The sequence below is a fragment of the Rosa chinensis genome, chromosome 1 (genome assembly GCF_002994745.2).
Source record: "Rosa chinensis cultivar Old Blush chromosome 1, RchiOBHm-V2, whole genome shotgun sequence".
Lineage (NCBI taxonomy): Eukaryota > Viridiplantae > Streptophyta > Magnoliopsida > Rosales > Rosaceae > Rosa > Rosa chinensis.
This window is the reverse complement of record NC_037088.1, coordinates 49422345-49440777: the sequence shown is the minus strand read 5'-3', so window position 1 is coordinate 49440777 and position 18433 is coordinate 49422345. Positions and strand designations below refer to the sequence as shown.

The 18433-nt window shown below is 39.3% G+C and overlaps 2 protein-coding genes across 2 annotated transcripts; one reads left to right on the top strand and one right to left on the bottom strand.

Annotated features, from left to right (window-relative positions):
• Positions 1–6759: 6759 nt before the first annotated feature.
• LOC112182144 (mechanosensitive ion channel protein 1, mitochondrial) lies at positions 6760–10727 on the bottom strand. Its single transcript, XM_024320589.2, has 7 exons — positions 10552–10727; positions 9344–10234; positions 8957–9237; positions 8578–8678; positions 7827–7934; positions 7352–7576; positions 6760–7265 (listed from the first exon to the last, which is right to left on the bottom strand). Exons 2-7 carry the CDS (start codon positions 10159–10161, stop codon positions 7152–7154), a joined length of 1647 nt encoding a protein of 548 aa, XP_024176357.1. The 5' UTR covers positions 10162–10234; positions 10552–10727; the 3' UTR covers positions 6760–7151.
• Positions 10728–11525: 798 nt separating this feature from the next.
• On the top strand, positions 11526–14492 carry LOC112187387. The gene is made up of 3 exons (XM_024326153.2): positions 11526–12515; positions 13458–14000; positions 14143–14492. The coding sequence occupies exons 1-3, from the start codon at positions 11688–11690 to the stop codon at positions 14251–14253; spliced, it is 1482 nt and encodes a 493-aa protein (XP_024181921.1). The 5' UTR covers positions 11526–11687; the 3' UTR covers positions 14254–14492.
• Positions 14493–18433: the final 3941 nt, after the last annotated feature.

Genomic DNA, 18433 nt, shown 5'->3' with positions numbered 1-18433 from the left:
ATTCTTTAGTTTATTACATAAGGTTATTCGCTAGAAACACATAAAGTGTACAAAAAAAGTGCTTAGCTTCCGAAAAAATTAGGGATTTATTGAAAATTGAACTAATAGAAAAAAAAAAAAAAAACAAACAAATTAGCAGCCCAAAGGACAGCTAGAACCCTAGGTTCATTAGCGGCCCAACCTCATTCCAGTCTCCTCTTCCTGTGCAAAATGTTGCACGCATACCATGGATGGACACTGCTACCACAACTCGCCGTGAAACCCCACTGCCACAACTTGTCTCTATGCCCCGTCATTCCGCATCAAGGAAAATGTCACGTCCTGATTTCCAATCACAAATAATAATACAATTAAATCAACACAAATGCTACCGTCGTGATAGTTCAGACATCAACACTAAATACCTGTAAAAATTTTCTTTTAAAACAAGTAAACGAAGATACCTTGAACCCACAATGTCAATACAGACTCATTATTTAGAGTCGCATATTACATTATACTAAGTTTATAAATTAAACTGAATAACAATTCATAAATAAACCCAGCCACCACACTCACTACACAGTGAAAGACTACTACGTGCGAAACCGCACAATCAGATCCCCAACATTCAGCAACAATAACAAGAAGCTTCAACCACGTTCACCCTAACCTGCAGGATAAACCCCTACACTATTGAATAGAACACCAGGTTACAACAACAAACTCGGTAAGCTTATGAAGCTCGGGTGAGTAAACTCAAACAACCAATACAGAAACACATGCTTAAGTCATCCCAACCTAGGCAAACAACAAGCATATATCACAGTAACAACCATCAATTTCTCATCCTTCAATAACATACATAAGTAAGTCAACTCGTGATAAGAACCCACATGCTTTGATTCTCAACCCAGCATTCAATTACACAAATCACAGTCAAACAAAACCACCTCAAGTAATGTTTGAAAATCATTTTATCGCACATCGGCGAACTACAAAACACTCTTCATTTGTTTCAACCAAAAGGTACTTGTCACCTCAGTGACGTTTTCAAATCATTTAGTCTCCCCGACCATTCCAAGAATCAAGGAAAATAACTCACACCTTGATTTCATCAAAACTCCACGTCTTTTCTCAAAAGGGAACAGCACAAGTCACACCGTGACAAAATTATATAATCACTTTCCATTTCTCTCAACAGAGAACAATCGCCACCATTGTAACCCTTCAAATCATTTGAACCCTTAACAATAATTTCAAGAAGGAAGCAAGACAATCACTTTTTTTTTTTTTTTGAATAATGGGGTTTGGAACCCAGTTAAGTTGGGAGGTTCATCCCCACGCCTATATTATTATTTATTATTTGCCGCATCGAGGGGGCCGTAATACCTTGACCTCGAGCATGCTTAATAACATTACAATTATCTTCGTAAAGGACATCCTGCAAAAAGCTCAAAGCCTCATCCAAAGTAAGATAAATAGTATTATCTAACCTAGCAAAATGAGCAATTCTATCTGCTGCACTATTCGCTTCAAACTCTTGCATATAATCTTTACAATCATCAAGAATCTGACTTACCTCAGAGTTATCTTCTACTGAATGGTTAAGTGCTGCCATCAACAAAGACAAATCGCTTTCCAACTAATCTGTTTCCATCCTTGATGAATGGCCAACAAGAGCCCCGCCCTGCAAGCTTCCACTTCACTATGAAATGCTGAACACAAATGCGGCCAGAATCTAGACCAAGCCTCCTTAAAGTGCCCAGAATCATCCCTCACAATTACACCAACTCCACCACTTCCAGTATCACTCTTAAAAGCACCGTCCACATTAACTTTAAGTCTACCTCTTTGGGAAACTCCCATTTAGCCACTGTACCTTACCTCTCCTGTTATGTGCCTTCAAAGGATGACAACTTTGGTAATCATGAAGCAATTTAAGAGGCCACGTAACTGCATGCATGGGATTAAATACCCCACCATTCTAGACTAGCTTGTTTCTCTCAGTCCAAATAGCCCAGAGTTGCATGAAGAAAACATCCACATGTTGTTTGCTTAGCTTCTCAATAACACCCAAAATCCAGTCCTTCATGTTATTAGCATAGACAATCACAATTTAAAACAAGGTAAAACAATTCATAGTAACCCCAGCGTATAATTAGTTCAGGAAGTTACATTAAAAGAATCAATTCAAATCATAGTAATCCCTGCATACAGTTTAGTTCAGAAAATTACATTAAAATCAATCAATCAAAATCATAGTAATAATCACAAACTCCATACTCTCGCATCTGTAGGTAGCTCTAATCTTCACAGCAACCAACTCAATCATTGTTAACTTAATAACAAACCTACCTTTTTCACAGATGAATCATCACAGCAACTCTCTCGATCGTTGTTAACTTAATAACATACCAACCTCCTTTACAGAGAAATCATCACACTGACCATCACACATATTTCACCAATCATCACACAGATATTTCCACATCCTTTACACAACAATCATCACAAAGGTCATCACACTGATTTCACCAGTCACCACGCAGATATTCCTACACATTTTATCATATCTTAAATCACACAATTAAGATCGTCCTACTAAACCTATGGTATCTTAACAAATGAAATTCTGCAATCACAACTCCATACACAATTTCACCATTCTCAAAACAATATGAAACTCAATTTCAAAGTATTGTTTTCGCCTCTCACTCCCATGGTCACTCTGGACCAAAACATTTAAAGAGGTCACGCAGGACCCGAAAATGCTACACAATCTTAACAAAGGATGTCACAACACCCTGTGACCCCCAATCCTCAGATCCCCGGTCTTCAGATCAAAACATTTTAATAAATCGCACAAGACCCAAAATGTTTCATAAATCCAAATCAAAGATGCCACTCCCTGTGACCCCAATTCCCAGAACCCCAGTCCTTAGATCAAAACATCTAAATAGGTCGCCCAAGACCTAAAAATGTTACCCAAATCTCAATACTTTTCAAAACAATAAGAATCAACATTTCCACAATATATTGTTTCCCGAAAAGTCATATCTCAAAACAGTAAAATGAATACCATCATACATACTGCTTTAAACACCCATCAATCCACACACACACACACACACACATGTAGTCATTTGCTCAGGAATGCCATTATAGTCACAGTTAAATAAATAGCTCCAAGACAATATGGTAACTTTGTTCGTAAATGAACATTGTGAGATCTAATCACCTCAAAATCTCATTGCGTCTTCACGCACAAACCGAGATAAGCACAACTCTACTCAAAATAATTTTGTCACGCACCTAAGTAACAAGGTCACAACTCAGTACCATAACACAAAGCGATTAAAGTTCGAAACACGTGAACTATATATGAACCGAAAGATACGTCAATAGAGACGAACATCATCCGAGACCTCTCAAGGTCTCCGGATCACTTCTAGGATCAGATCCCCTAAGAAAATGGACGATCTAATGGTCGGATCCTCACGGATCGCACATCGTACGAACCAAAACCGAAAATAACCCAACTCGTCCAAACGATCGAGCAAACACAAAACTAAACATACCACATGTTTGTATCAACGAAGGATGATAACAAAGCAAGAATTAGCTCCAAGCACGGCCGGACGCCCAGCCAGTCAACTTCACCATCAGATTGATCAGCTCCGCCCATCTTATAGATCACAACACGCGGAGCAACTTTCATAACTGGACCCAAGGCCTATTTAGCCTAGATCGAGCTAGATCAAGCTCGAAAGATCTCGATCGTTAAACTTCAAACCTTGATTTCTCGCTCCATACTTCAAATCGATCTTCAAGGCTGGTATGGATGGAAGGAGGAGGAAGAGAGCTTCAAAACCTAACCAATTTCAGGTCCAGCCGCCATCGAAAAACAAAGGTAGAACTGGGTTGGCGCCGCCACGTTTTCCGCAGTTCGATCCGCCATTTACGGTGCATCTGGGAGCAAGCCAGTGGCTGGGGGAAGAAGAAGAGGTAGCCATTTTCCGAGGGCTATAGGAAAGGGCAAGTTCACAATGGATTGAGTTTAGTGAAGTCATTGAAAGAAAGGATGGATCCTATTTTTCAACAACACCGAAAACAACAATTATTTTACAAAACATATGTATGTTTTAGGGAAACGTTGAGAGAGAATTGCTGCTTGTCTCATTGATCATAGGGGCCTCTTTATATAGAGGATTACAATGCATAGAATCTGAATCGTACAAGGAAAGGTAATCATACAATGAATGGATATCTCTAAGATATTCTCCGAGATTATCTCTAATTCAAACCCTATTACCACTAGGTGAAGTAACCTAGAGTTTGGGCTAGACACAATTCGGATTTACTTAAACACTCCCCCTTGTGTCGCCCAAATGTGGTGCTTCTCTCGTTGCCTCGTTAAAAACCTTGCCGAGTAACAAAAACCCAGTGGGACAAAAATAACCTCGGTCAAAGGGGAAAAAGAGCACAACACACCCTTCACGTTTCGAGACCATACATGTAGACACCACCCCCTAATGTCTGCATCTCCCCCTGATGACAACGGTCATGGGAGTTCGGATAACGTCCGCAAACGATGCTACCAACACGTTTCTCGAAAGTGGAATTTAGGCAATGACTTAGTGAGCAAGTCTACCACACTGTCCTCATATCGAACCTAGTTCACTTTGATCTTGAGGAGAGTCTGTTGTTGTTGATTATCCTTGGTGTTGTCGCTTTTGATGTAGCCTTGCTTCATTTGTTCAAAACAAGCAGCATTTTCCTATACGCTCGTAGGCTCATCTGTGGTAGACTTCAAACCACAATTGTTCGAACATGCGTAATTATGGATCCAATCCATATACATTCATGAATCACTTCGTGAAGAGCAATAATCTCTGCATTGTCCGAAGATATAGCAACTAGGGTCTATTCTGTAGACCTCCAAGATATCACGGTCTTTTCTCATGATGAACACTTAACCAGTTTGGGAAGACTTTTGTGTGGGTCAGAGAGATACCCAACATCAGCAAAACCTTCCAAAACGTTTGTGCTGGAATTAGACATGCAATAACAGTTTGTTTAGGCAATGTGACGATATATAAGGACTCTATATAAGTTGATCCTTCTTGCCGATACCATCAAGTGGAAGTCAGCCTCTTGTGAAGTTGATTGATGACAACATGCTCTTAATTTGGTCAATTATGCTGCCGGGCACCCAACGGAGCATCGAATTGTAAATAAAAATCTTGAAGTCACTGTAGAATAGCGTTTACCTGGTCTGTTTTTTTTTTTTTTTTTTAGAAAAAGGGCGGTGCGGCAGCCCTCAAGCCTTGATAGCCTTGATTAAAGAAACTATCGAATACAAGAAGGGGACATTGAGCCTAAACTCCTGATTACAATAAGTAACTAGAAAACATCCTGAAATACTATCCTGAGTCTCTACTAACAGCTTGTACTCAACAAAGCACCAACTAGCAAAGAGCGCTCTACTGGCGACTCTATTTGCTTTAACTGCATTAACGCAGCGGTGACACAACGGAAAGATAACTTGGTCTGCAACTCGATTACAGCAAAGCATAACTATCATACGCACAACTTTCCCATCGTGATGCCACTGGAAACAACATCCAGTGACACTTAGTTTCACTCTGCTACTAGAAGGCAGCGACCATTTGACCAAGCACGGAAATCGCCGCCTACCTAGAGCAGACCATTTACTGCTACTAGAAGGTTGCAACCATTTGCAAGTGCAAGGAACTCGCCGCCTACCTAGAGCAAAACAGGCACACAAGGTGCATAGACTGGCACACAGGCCACTACCTCCTACCGGAACACGGTTGGAGGTTATTACCGACAAAGCAACAACAGAAAAAAGACAAACAAAAAAGCAATAAACAGCTACCAACAACCACCAACAGGGCCTAAAAGCTAAAGCCCGGCCCAACCACCACTGCATCCAAGGATCCACCGCCGTCAGCCAGCCTCGCCGCCAGCGCTCTCCGGCATCACCACTCCTCCGCCCAGAACCGCGGCGCCGCATCCCTAAGCCGCCGCATCGTGGCGCCATGTCGAAGCCTGCTCCAAAGTCCGAGATCGATCCCCGAGCGAAGCATAACCCCTCTGGGCTCGTCTCCACCATGAGAACCCAGCTCCAACCCATGCCCAGAACCCGACAGCAGAGGCGACGCCTGAGCCCACCGCCGGCCTGCACCCCAGCGCTTCTCCTTGCCTGTTTTCGTCCCCGAAACAGGAACATATCTAGAACGACCTGCCCTCCCCAAGCTCGAACACCCTTTCCCTATTCCTGGACCGTAACTCTGCCAATGGACCATGTTGCTAGCCTGAACCACCATCCTCTCCCGGACCGGAACGCAGCAGCAGGAGTGCCGGCGGCACTCGGCCGGGAGAGGTTCAGTCTAAATTTCCTTTTTCTCTCCACGCGTAGGGCACGTTCTAAAGGTTCACTCTCTTTACGACTTAGGAAGTACTTTTCCTCACTACCTGGTCTGTTTACCTGGTCAAATATGCGTTCAAAGAAACACAGGTATGATGACATCAATGATAGAGGACATGAAAGTATGAAAGTAATGTTGGCAAATAGTAAGTGCCGGAAAATAATCGAGTAGACAATCCTGTAGGTTGGGTAACTAATTGGTTCTTCGACAGAACACATCAGTCTGTTCGATATTGTTCAATATCAATATTGGATTCAAACCAATGACTAAAAAAGAAATGATATCAGCGATATTCTACGTTCTCTTATGAAAGATTAATTGTAAATTAGGTGGGATATCTGAATAATTGGGTGAAAAGGTAAGGTAAAATTGTTAGCCCTGGACAATTAATTGTCTGCACATATTGGTTTTGCAGTGTGGGAACAAAATGGAATTCTTCAGGAAAAATTGCAAATTTTTAAACATATTACCAGTTACCACATAGCAAAAATAAATGCCACCTAAGTTTTCTGTAACAAAAAGAGCCAGCATCACTTTCCACCCATGATCCTATTTAGCTCCCTTGCTATTTGCTAAGACAAACAAAACCATGACAAACTGGTCAAGTATGCAGCAACTCACATTCACCAAAAACTCTTCTCTGTATGGTTAGCAGTCAGGAAAATATATCTTCAAAGAGACACCAAAATGCAGAGTTCCAACTTGTAAGTTGCGTGACTATGTAGTGATCATATCACCATAGGTGCTGCCCAACTTGGCGCCATGCCCCTTAATTATCTTGACCGACCGCAAAAGGATATCTTCTTCTGTAGAGAATAACTCATCCTTGCTCTGTAATTACAAAATGAACATTAAAGCAGATGCTAAAGTAGTAGCTATAACAAGAATACTGGAAGTAGCAGGGACGCAGGGATTACCATCTGTTTGAGGTTACATCCAAGAGTCAATTCTCCAAATGAGCTCTCTAGACGAGAAAGGAAACAATAAGGCACCTCCTTTCCCAAGAAAACCTTCGGGTGCGATCTAAGCATGCTTTTTATATCATCTGATATCTGGGGAACCTTATCCAAATCATCATTGATTTGCAGCGGAATTCTGGTGACGATGCCACGCCATTGAGCACGTGACTTGTTCACAATCACCTACAAATTTTACAGAAAATATTCTCAGATATATTGCAGTAAACATTCCAAAGTATAAAGTAGCTAAAACAATCAAGCCACTGTCTTAATTAAGCCATGCCCAGGTCCTACGTGTAGAATATCTTTGGCGATTTAAGCATGATTGTTGGTTTTTGAGTGCCATTTGCAAGTGTTGCCTACTAAAGCACATGATGAGTATCAGAAGCCAGAAGGAACAAAAGAAAGAAGTGAAAAAGAGGAAAGTACTCACCTGACTAGAAAAGAGTGAATTGGGAACTATCACTGGGAACTTCTCGGCATTCAGTAATGAAGTGGTTGTAAGTCCCATATCCACCACTTGACCTTCTATGGATCCAGCCTGCACAATAAGCAATGACTTTTAACATCTTGAAGAAAATATGTACAATAACCAGTAAGTAGATTTTGAACAAATACACAAAGAATAACTTATGCCCAATAAATGACAGATCTTATTATAAATAAGACACGATCATGCTTGAATAATAATTTCACATCTTCATAGGAAGTTATAAACATTAACGGTAACACTATTTGGTTGAATATCAAATTGACATATATATGAGAACTTCATTTCTTGAATGGCTGATCATTAAGAAACAAGTGTAAATCTATTCAATCTTAGGTTGAGATCATTGCACAACGTCACTAAATAGGGCTGCCTGACAGATGCACAATACTTGGATTGATCTATTAAGATAATTGAAAAACAGTCAACAAATAAAGAAAATTGAACTGTGGAATTCTACTTTGGGTATTTGGGGATGGATGTGACTTAAGCAGACATCAAGATACAGTACAAACCTTGAATGTTTCTCTTATCTCACTGTGGTACTGCAATAAAAAAATATCACTCACGGCATATTCTCTAACTAGAATCACAAGAAACCTATTCTTAAGAAACATTTTGCCAATCTGATAGAATGAATGGGATTAACTAAAATGCACCAACAAACACACTGTATGAATGCATAGCAACATACCTTTATTGTATCACCTAGCGAAAAGGGCTTTGTAAATTGCATAGATAAACCACTCAGCACATTGCCAAGGACATCTCTAGCAGCAAAAGCAGTAGCAACTCCTGCATAAAACATGCAGAGCAGGAAATGTCAGATCTTAATAAGATCAGGTTCTGGATATCATTTGAAGGTATTGATTGGCTAAAGGATGAATACCAAGAAAATCAACCGAACAAAGAAATTTTAGGTGTAACTTAATCAAGATATAGAACATTCAGGTGTAATCTAAATAAACCAACAATATGTAATAGCACAGCAAAAAATTCAAAAGTTAATTTGCAAACACTCTAAACATTATGAATGAAAAAGGTAAAAAAATGAATATTTAGCCAATCCTTACCTCCTATGCCACCAACAGTCATAATAGATTGCACAGCCACCCCACATGCCTCAGCTAGAGCCATTATCCCAATCATAAAAAGACCAACAGATGAAATTTTGTCTAGAGCTAACAACTTCTCCCGATCAAGACTGCTGGGCAAACTTTTAGTTGCTAATGCACGAGTATACACATTTGTCTTCCACCGATATAGAAACCAAACAAATGAAATGATAGCTGCACCTCTCCAAGCTGGTGCAAGATATTGAGCAGCTATAGCGGTTGGTGCAACCATTGTGCCACTGCAAATCAAAGTTCCTAGTTGTCTTAATGCAGTGAAAAACAAAACGAAGCATATAAGTTAACAAAAATATGATTAAGGAGCATTGAAAACTTAAAACCACTAACATCTGTGAAAATGCCATAAAAGTAAATAGGTATCGCACTGGATCCTCCAAAGCACCCCAAAAACTTTTCTCATATGGAACTTGCTCCTCAAGGCTTCCAGATAGTAAAGCAGTGCGGCCTAGACTTGCGTACTTGTGAAACCTCCTGAAAAGCCTAGGCATCACTAGCCAAGCAAATATAGTACCTGCCAAAGTACAACCAACTGGAGTAACCACATTTCTAAGATGTGGATATGCATCCAACAATTGCTGAACATAAGGGGAAATTTCACTAGATGCTTCTTTAGCCTTCTGCCCAGTATGAGTTACCGCATCCGCAGCACCCTGCACGAATTCCTTAACCTTATCAACCAAATCACTTCCACCAACGCCACTATTACCAACATCCACTTCCCTGCCACTGGAAGCAGCCGGAACTCCAGGTTGCCCGTCTTTATCAGCATTGCTACCGAAAAATGATGAGTATGAACGGCAACCCAGAATTGGGCTTATCGAAACAGGAGGAAAAGCACACCTACTAAGTGAACTTGACAATGTGGGTGAAAATGCTGTACTAGGTTTGGTTCCGTAACATCGTGTATTAACAAGTGATCCAGAACCCAGTGCTTTAATCTGAGTATTTACAAAAGTTTTATGGGATTCTGTTTCCTTTGTATGGTAACCGCGATTCACAAAAGCATACGATGGTCTTACAAGAACTGAATCAGCATAGCTCACAAATTTCCCATAAGAACTAGACAACTGAAACGACATTGGGTTGGGAGAGCAATTGGTAGACTTGCAAAGTGACTTCAACATGGAAAGCCTACGTCCAGCCATTAGATAAAGATAGTGTTCCTACAAGCTTAACAGGACCTGGGTGAAACCAAAAACTTGTTCATGCTATCTTATTCTGCAAATTTGCGAAAGAAAAATCATTATGAATACAAAATACCACAACCCAATATGTACAGGATCAATAACACAAATCAGCTATAACAATGCAAACACTACATAAACCCTAAACCCTGTTAGGATACTGAACAAATTAGCTAAGCAAAATCATAAGTTTTCTTTCAAATTCGTCTCCAAGATTCAAACTTGGCACCGGAATAAAGCATATACAAGCTAGAATTAGCCATGAAAATTCGTGATTTAGTTTCTGGGTCTGGTTCTTTTAGTTGATTTTTCTGGGTGATCAAAGTAGAGCGAATTGAGAGTGTGACTGACCTGCGATGGTTGGTCGAGGGGGTCTACATGAAGATTCAGAGAGACCCAGAAGTAGAAGAGCGAGCTTGATTACTTTGCTTGGGGAAGAAGACAGAGCTCAGAGTCTTTGGGGATTCTGACTTCTCCACCTGGGTTTGGTATGAGAGGGACGCAATTGGGAGACCAAGTCTTGATAGGTCCATGATGATCAGGACTTGCTATTTTAGTATTATCATCGGACGGTGGGTAGGTGGGGGCTAGAAGGGAGAGGGTCTATGTGGACCTCTTTAGTATGACCTTATCCCACTTCTTGACACGTCACTCGTCGGCTCCGGGGATGCGATCCGGCCAACTCTGGCGAATCGACCATTTAGTTGGAAGCTACTATTAAGTTACGAAATTGTTTGATATTCGTTGTTCGAAAGCCAGTGAAATTAATATTAAAGTTCAATTGGTTCTCATTGAATGCCAGAGTAAGTGACTACTCACTGAATTTTATGATTCAACGGAATATATATTGGTTTTCATAATTCTCAACTCCTCACCCTTCCCCTCTCTCTCCCTTTATTCACATTTTTTTTAACAGGTATATAACTCAAATGCTACAACTAATTTTTCGTGAATCGAACTCACAACTTCCAACTTACGAATGGCAGAATATGCCACTAGATCAAATGATATTTGACCCCCTTTATTCACATTTGAGTTGATTCAAATTGCCAAAACTTATTCAAATTTTATCTATAATATTTTAATATTATGAATATATAAAAATTAATAAAGTAATATAAGCGTCACAACTAATTAATAATATATATTCTTATTTTTCCGTTACAAGATGGCCATAAATCCATAAATTTTATTACCTTTTCATAGAAACAGAGAAGCCAACTAGAAAACCATGACACTGATTAAACCTTTATAAATTAGTAATTTATTAAAGTATATATAAAAAGCTCCGCAGGCTAAGTGGCCAAATCATTAACGAGTCTCGCTCTGTGATTTCTTCAAGGATATATACTTCCTCTCTAGAGCAAGACCGTCCAACTTTCTCAGCAAAGCCTCTTTGGGTTTTTGGGGTCTCAAACTCTCTCTCTCTCTCTCTCTCTCTCTCTCTCATTTCTCTACACACTATCTTGGCAACCAAACAAAGCTCCATGAAAGACAACCCAAAAGACCCAGAAAACCTCTACTCAACATGGACCTTCCCAAAGGTAACAATATGCTTCCTCCTCTTGATCTCTTTCAGCTACATCTCTTACTCTATGAAATTTCTCCACCCATATTTATGTACCCAACAATCTCAATCACTTAATTTCCAATCCCATTTTTCCACACCCCAATCAGCTGATCCAAACCCACCAACGTCCCAAGAACACAAAACAAACATCTCCCACATCGTTTTTGGCATTGCAGCTTCAGCCGATCTCTGGCATCACAGAAAGAACTACATCAAGCTGTGGTGGAGACCAGACCAAATGAGAGGCCATGTTTGGCTAGACCAACCAGTAAAAACAGACCCCAAATCCAATCACACCCTTTTACCGCCGTTCAAAATCTCAGGCGACACTTCCGGCTTCAACTATACAAACCCAAAAGGCCACCACTCGGCTATAAGAATCTCCCGGATTGTTTCCGAGAGTTTCAGGCTGGGGATGAAGAATGTGAGGTGGTTTGTGCTGGGGGACGACGACACCGTTTTCGTGACCGAGAATCTGGTCAGGGTTTTGCAGAAGTATGATCATAACCAGTTTTACTATATCGGAGGATCGTCGGAGAGTCACTTGCAGAACATAAAGTTTTCGTATAATATGGCTTATGGTGGAGGTGGGATTGCTATAAGTTACTCTTTAGCAAAAGCCCTTGAGAAAATGCAGGACAGTTGTATTCAGAGGTATCCTGATTTGTACGGCTCCGATGATCGGCTTCAGGCTTGTATGGCTGAGATTGGTGTCCCTCTGACCAGAGAAAAAGGGTTTCATCAGGTTCGTCTCCATGTGCCGCCATGTTCATCTGCTTTATTCAATAGCACTTTTCTTAGTACAGATTTTACAGACTCACATGAAAAATAAAGTTTCCCGTTTTTTTTTTTTTTTCCCTTCCATTTGGGAGGCTAATTAATTCTTTTTATATAATAAAATTAAAAACAAAACAAACTCGTAGAACAAATATAATTCCGGATATTATTTGAATTCGTTGTTAATTTCTCTTTAGATTATCTTCCTAATACACTTTCCATATTATCCTAGAGTCTGTCTAATCCTAATTAATCGATTATGTCAATAAACTTCAACCAACTAGTGTACTTCTTTTCGTGCTAATTAAGAAGTTGCATTTAATCTAAGAAAGAGATCATTTGTGGGTTGTTTATTAGTGGCATCTTATTAACATTTAGGAGATAATCTAGAACATTGTAAGTATCTTATTAAAATAATAAGTGAAATGACTCTACACCACTATGCAATTTTTTCTAATAGAATTAGTTAGATTTTATGGTGGTGTTGGTGACCTAGTAGCCTGATTACCTCCGTCAATCTATGTATGATTGACAATCTTCAATATCTTTTGTGTTGTCTTTAAATGATTTCAACCAACACATTGACTCCTTAACCTAAGCCTTTAAAAGTTGAAACACTATGGTCATTCTACACTTTATTTCCAATATCCTTGAATTTCATTTCATCTTCTAGTCAAGTTTCTCGTGAAATCCATCACCAATGTGTAGTATAAGGAATCACAAGAATTGACCATAGTGCAATGGAGTCATTGTCAATGTGGTGGGTGACACTCACTCCCTACTAATATTGGGACACTTGTAGTCTTGCTTAGTGCTTATGCTTATACAAAAGTTTGATAAAAGTTAGGTACATGGTTTAATTTTCTCATGTCCATGACATTTTTTTCTTTTCAATTGTGGACTTAATCAGTTTGATGTATATGGGAGCTTGTTCGGCCTCCTAGCAGCTCATCCAATCGCACCCCTAGTGTCACTACACCACCTAGATGTGGTTGAACCCATATTCCCGGATATGGATCGGATCCATGCCTTACAACGGCTCGAGGCTCCAACGAAGCTCGACTCAGCGGGGCTTGCGCAACAATCCATTTGCTACGATATCAATCGGTCCTGGACCATATCTGTTTCCTGGGGCTACGCAGTTCAAATATTTCAGGGTATTTCCTCGGCTCGAGAAATGGAACTGCCACTCAGGACCTTCCTCAATTGGTACAAGAGAGCTGATCATACTGCCTACACATTCAATACGGCCTCGGTCAATAGGCACGCATGTCAAGTACCGTTTGTATATTACTTATCTAATGCTTTCTACAATAGAACTACAAATCAAACAACCACCGAGTATGTTCAACATCAAACACGGATGCCAGAATGCAATTGGAAGATGGCAAATCCCTCCCGGATTCACAAAGTGCAAGTCCATAAATCCTCCGACGCGCATTTATGGGACAAGGTACTAATGTAAAAGAGAAATACTAGCACAAATTATTGACTTTTACATGAGTTATTCACAATCGTTCATTGGTGTGGGTGTGTATCATTCAGGATGACGCACGCACCTATTACTAACAGAGTATTCACTTGTAATTTGACAGGCCCCGAGGAGAAATTGTTGCAGGGTATTCCGACCAGATAGCAAGAAGAAAGGCACCTTGGTCATTGAAGTAGGAGTATGCCATGAAGATGAAGTGGTCAAAGTGTGGTAAAGTACATACTCGCAAAAAGCCTTTCTAGCTAGCTATTTGCAATTTTGAAAGGCAAAATAGCTATCATAGTTTTTCACTTTTACTTGTCTTTTTTAAGAAGAAAAATAGTTTTTACCTTACATCAATTGTTCACAAATATGTGTTAAGACTTTAGAGAATATAGTTGGTGTGAAAAAGAGAATGACCGGATGAATGTGGTATACCTTATGTGTTAGAACTTAAAAGTAAAAGTGTTTTTACAGGTATTCTATTAATCTTTTGTAACTTAAACTAATCATTCTGAACTTTCCAAATCTTCGTCCTAGCATATATATTGAATTGACGACTTATTTATAGATTAAAAATCTCCCTTCCTTATGGAGATTTCTTCTCACATGGCGTTTAGGCTCTTACAAAGAAGGTTTCACTTATTCAAAAAAGAAAAGCCACTAATTCCTTCTCTTCATCTTTAAATAAAACTATAACTATCTACATTGCACTAGATAAGGTTTTACTCACTAAGGAACAATTTTAAGGGATTGTGAGAAATAAGGCCTTGTTTGGTTCACGGAAGGGAAATCAATTCCCTTTTCTTTCCCGTGGGGAAGAGAAACTAAAGTTCCTATTAGGTTTCATTTCCTGTGTTTGGTAAAGTAGGGAAAGCATCCAGGAAATACCATTTGGGGAAAATTAAGAACAAATTAGGGGAAAATTACAATGGAGCAGAACAGTTGAAATAACCCAAAATTCATAATTCCAACTTACAACATCCATCATACATTACCAAAATCAAGTACAGACAAAATAAACTAGGGCTAGCCTGGAGTCGGTTCTACAGTTTCAAGTCCAGAACCCGGAACCGAAACCGAGAAGAGATAATCGGTTCGGGTATGATGTTTTTTATTTCAAGAACCGATATAGAACTGAACCAACCATATTCGGGTCGGTTTCTCGGTTCCAAAATCAGTTCTGTTCCAATAAAGGTTTTTCGGTTTTCGATTTCAAGATTAGTTCGGTTCCAGTAACGGTTCCTCGGTTTTTCCATATAGAAAAACTGTTTTTCAGCCTTTTCTAGTCTCTAGCTTCCAATTTTCCTAATTTCCATACATACATTCAAATGAAGCAAAAATGTTCCAGCAAACTCCATATTCAACAATCAACATCAACAGTCTACATATTCACTCATAAAACTCAACATTATCTATAATCTACATATTCAACAATCAACATCAACATAACAAATTAGAAATTTCCAGCAAACTCCCAAACTCTCAAAGCATGAAACTGATGAAAGCATTAAACCATCAAACACACCAAATATTGAAACTGCATCAATTTGCCACAAACTAAATTACTAAAAGTCTGAAACTGAGAAATTCAAAGTCTCAAACTGAAACACACAAACTAAAATTGAAATAGTTCATCAATGATTCAATATTTCATCAAAGTGCACAATTGCAAACAATCAAACATATTTCCAACATGGCTTCCTCTTCATCAATGCAACAAGGCTTCCAGCCTTCCATCAATAGATTCAATACCAAATCTGCATACAAAATAACAAATTTGCAATCAATGATATTAGGATAATTTAAAAAAAAATTTGAACTTCAAATGAAGCAAAAATGTGCAGACCTTTATGCATCTTTGATTGTTGATGAATTGCATCATTTTTTCTGCCTTTTCTTCTTGGTTGTAGGGGCAGAAGCCGAAGCCTCAGAACTCTTAGTTGTTTTGCCACTTGGGGCAGATGCAGATGCAGATGCAGCAGCAATAGTGTTCTTCGCCTTCTCAGCTTTCTCTCTATCCTCTTTTTCATGGTTTGCACGATATCAAAAAGAGAAAAGAATCTATTCTATTCTATTCTATTTCCATCAATTGGGTATTCCAGAAAACCAATCCTCTGATTTGGGTTCACTTTACCTTCTCCATTACTTAACAAATCCCACCACAACACACGAACAACAGAATCAAAAATACCCTTTTCTAGTCCTCATCAACCAAACAATTCTTAGTTCATACACAAATAGAAACACACCAAAGTAAACTAAGAGAACCCAATCGTATTATGAATAAGATTAGAGAATTGGGGCCTGACCTTTGATTACTTGGGAGAGAGAAAGCTGATTGCAGAGGAAGAGTGAGCTTAATGAAAGCTGAAGAAGACGAAGAAACAAATCATATACCCAATCACAAAAAAACATAGGTAATGGATTTATATATCATACATACCTGAATGCAAGTTGTTGTGCGAGACTGATGAGAGAGTGAAGATAATTCAGTTCGTCTCCTCTGATAAAGAACTTTTTGGAATGCGTGAGTGTGTAAGTGATGAAAGAGGCGCAAAATAGAGGCGTGAATGCGTGAGCGTGAAAGAAGCTCAGAAGTCGAAGACATTCCAATAGGTAAATTTGGCAATAGCGATTTGGACAGGGGTATTATTGTCTAAAATTTTTGTAATTAATGCTGGGAAATGGGATGGGAAAATCAATCTCATAGAGTTTGAGTGGAATGAGTTTACCCCCAACTTTCCCCTATGTCAGGAAAGCATTTCCGGGCTTTATGGTTACCAAACAAAGGAAAGAACTAACTTTGCTTTCCCAAGCCCTCAAATCCGCGAAACAAATGAGGCTTAAATGTATCACAACCACATGTATTAAATTTAAAAGTTGAAATTATAACAATTTAAAACTATGCATTTGTTTTTAGCCGTCAGATTCACTTGTCCCTTATAGTCTCTTAAAAACTATTCCTTAGGTGAGCATGTCTTACACTAGATTAGTAGACAATGGTAGAAATGCCAAAAAACTGTCGATCAATAACTTGGATACTAGAATAATTTGCATTTTTGATCGAATTAGATGTACTTTTTTAAAGAACAATATTTGAAATCCTCCTAAAACAAAATCCTAGCATGATAGATTAGGAACGTTTCAAATTTGAATCAACCTGACTAAATCAACAAGTGTTAAAATGTTTTGGTGACCTTGGCAATTTGGGTTTTGATCTCTAACCTACATTATTAGATCAAATGAATATTTCTCATGAGAGTTCTATAAGGACAAATTCATTCTATTTAGTTTGTTTCATATTAACATCAACAGTGGGGACCCAAATTTGGGTCCAAACACAAAGGACATAGATTGTAGTGGGCGGAAAAAAATGCACTCAAATCTACCTGAGACCTATTTGTTGGATCAAATTGGGTCTAATGAATGACCCAAATTTCTTGGGCCCTACCATGTGGCAAAAACTATGTTCTTGCATGTAGGGATCATCTAGCCCAGCCCTACCTTAAATTTTAGGACTTAGGATAGGGCCGGGCCTGATCAAAGTCAACAAAACTTAAAGCCTGACCGAGTAGGGTCGAGGTTTCAATATGAAACCCCTTACCCGCGCTTAAGACCCATTATGCAAGGGTTAAAAGGGTCAGGCTGGACCAGCCCTTCCAAATAGGGCCAGGTCAGGTCTTACTTTGTTTAACTCAAATAAAGTAATAAACACTGGAAAAGAAAATTTTCCAAGTCTTCTTCTTCCTTCTCTTTCTTTCAACCCAACCACAAAGAGACCAAAAATTCAACCTTTGATTCAATTTCAAACACAAACCCACGAGACCTATTCAAACACAAACCCGAAACCTATTCAAACACAAACCACTTGAAGGAAAAGTTGCAAAATGCATCTAATACAATTTGAGAATTGCGTATACACTTGCAAAAGGCAAATGAAGAAATTAATAAATTAACCATGCAGTAAGACGAGACAAAGAAGAAAACAACTTACTAAAGGAAGAGTTGAGGGATGCATCCAGTTAACTCGAAAAGGCAAATTAAGAAATTAAGAAATCGAATATGCATGTTGTGCACCTCTCTAACCTGCACACTCCTCCCCTTATAGAGCCACAACCCCAACCCACTCAGATCTCACCTCCCAATCTTGCAACCATGTCCAAAGCTCACATCTACGTCGACATCAATATTCTCCACCCCAAGGAATTCTGTTAAGTCCTTGACTGCCACGAGGATTTGTATACCATTGAACATATGTGGTGACCAGAGACTGCGATTCTAATTGGGAATAGAAGGTGGCGGCAGCGGCGGAGGAGTATGGTTCATTGGAGTTAGTGAAGGAATAGAGAGTTCTGAGAGAAAGAAGGCTATGGTCATGTAGAGTTGAATAGTCCAAGGGACTTCGATCAGTT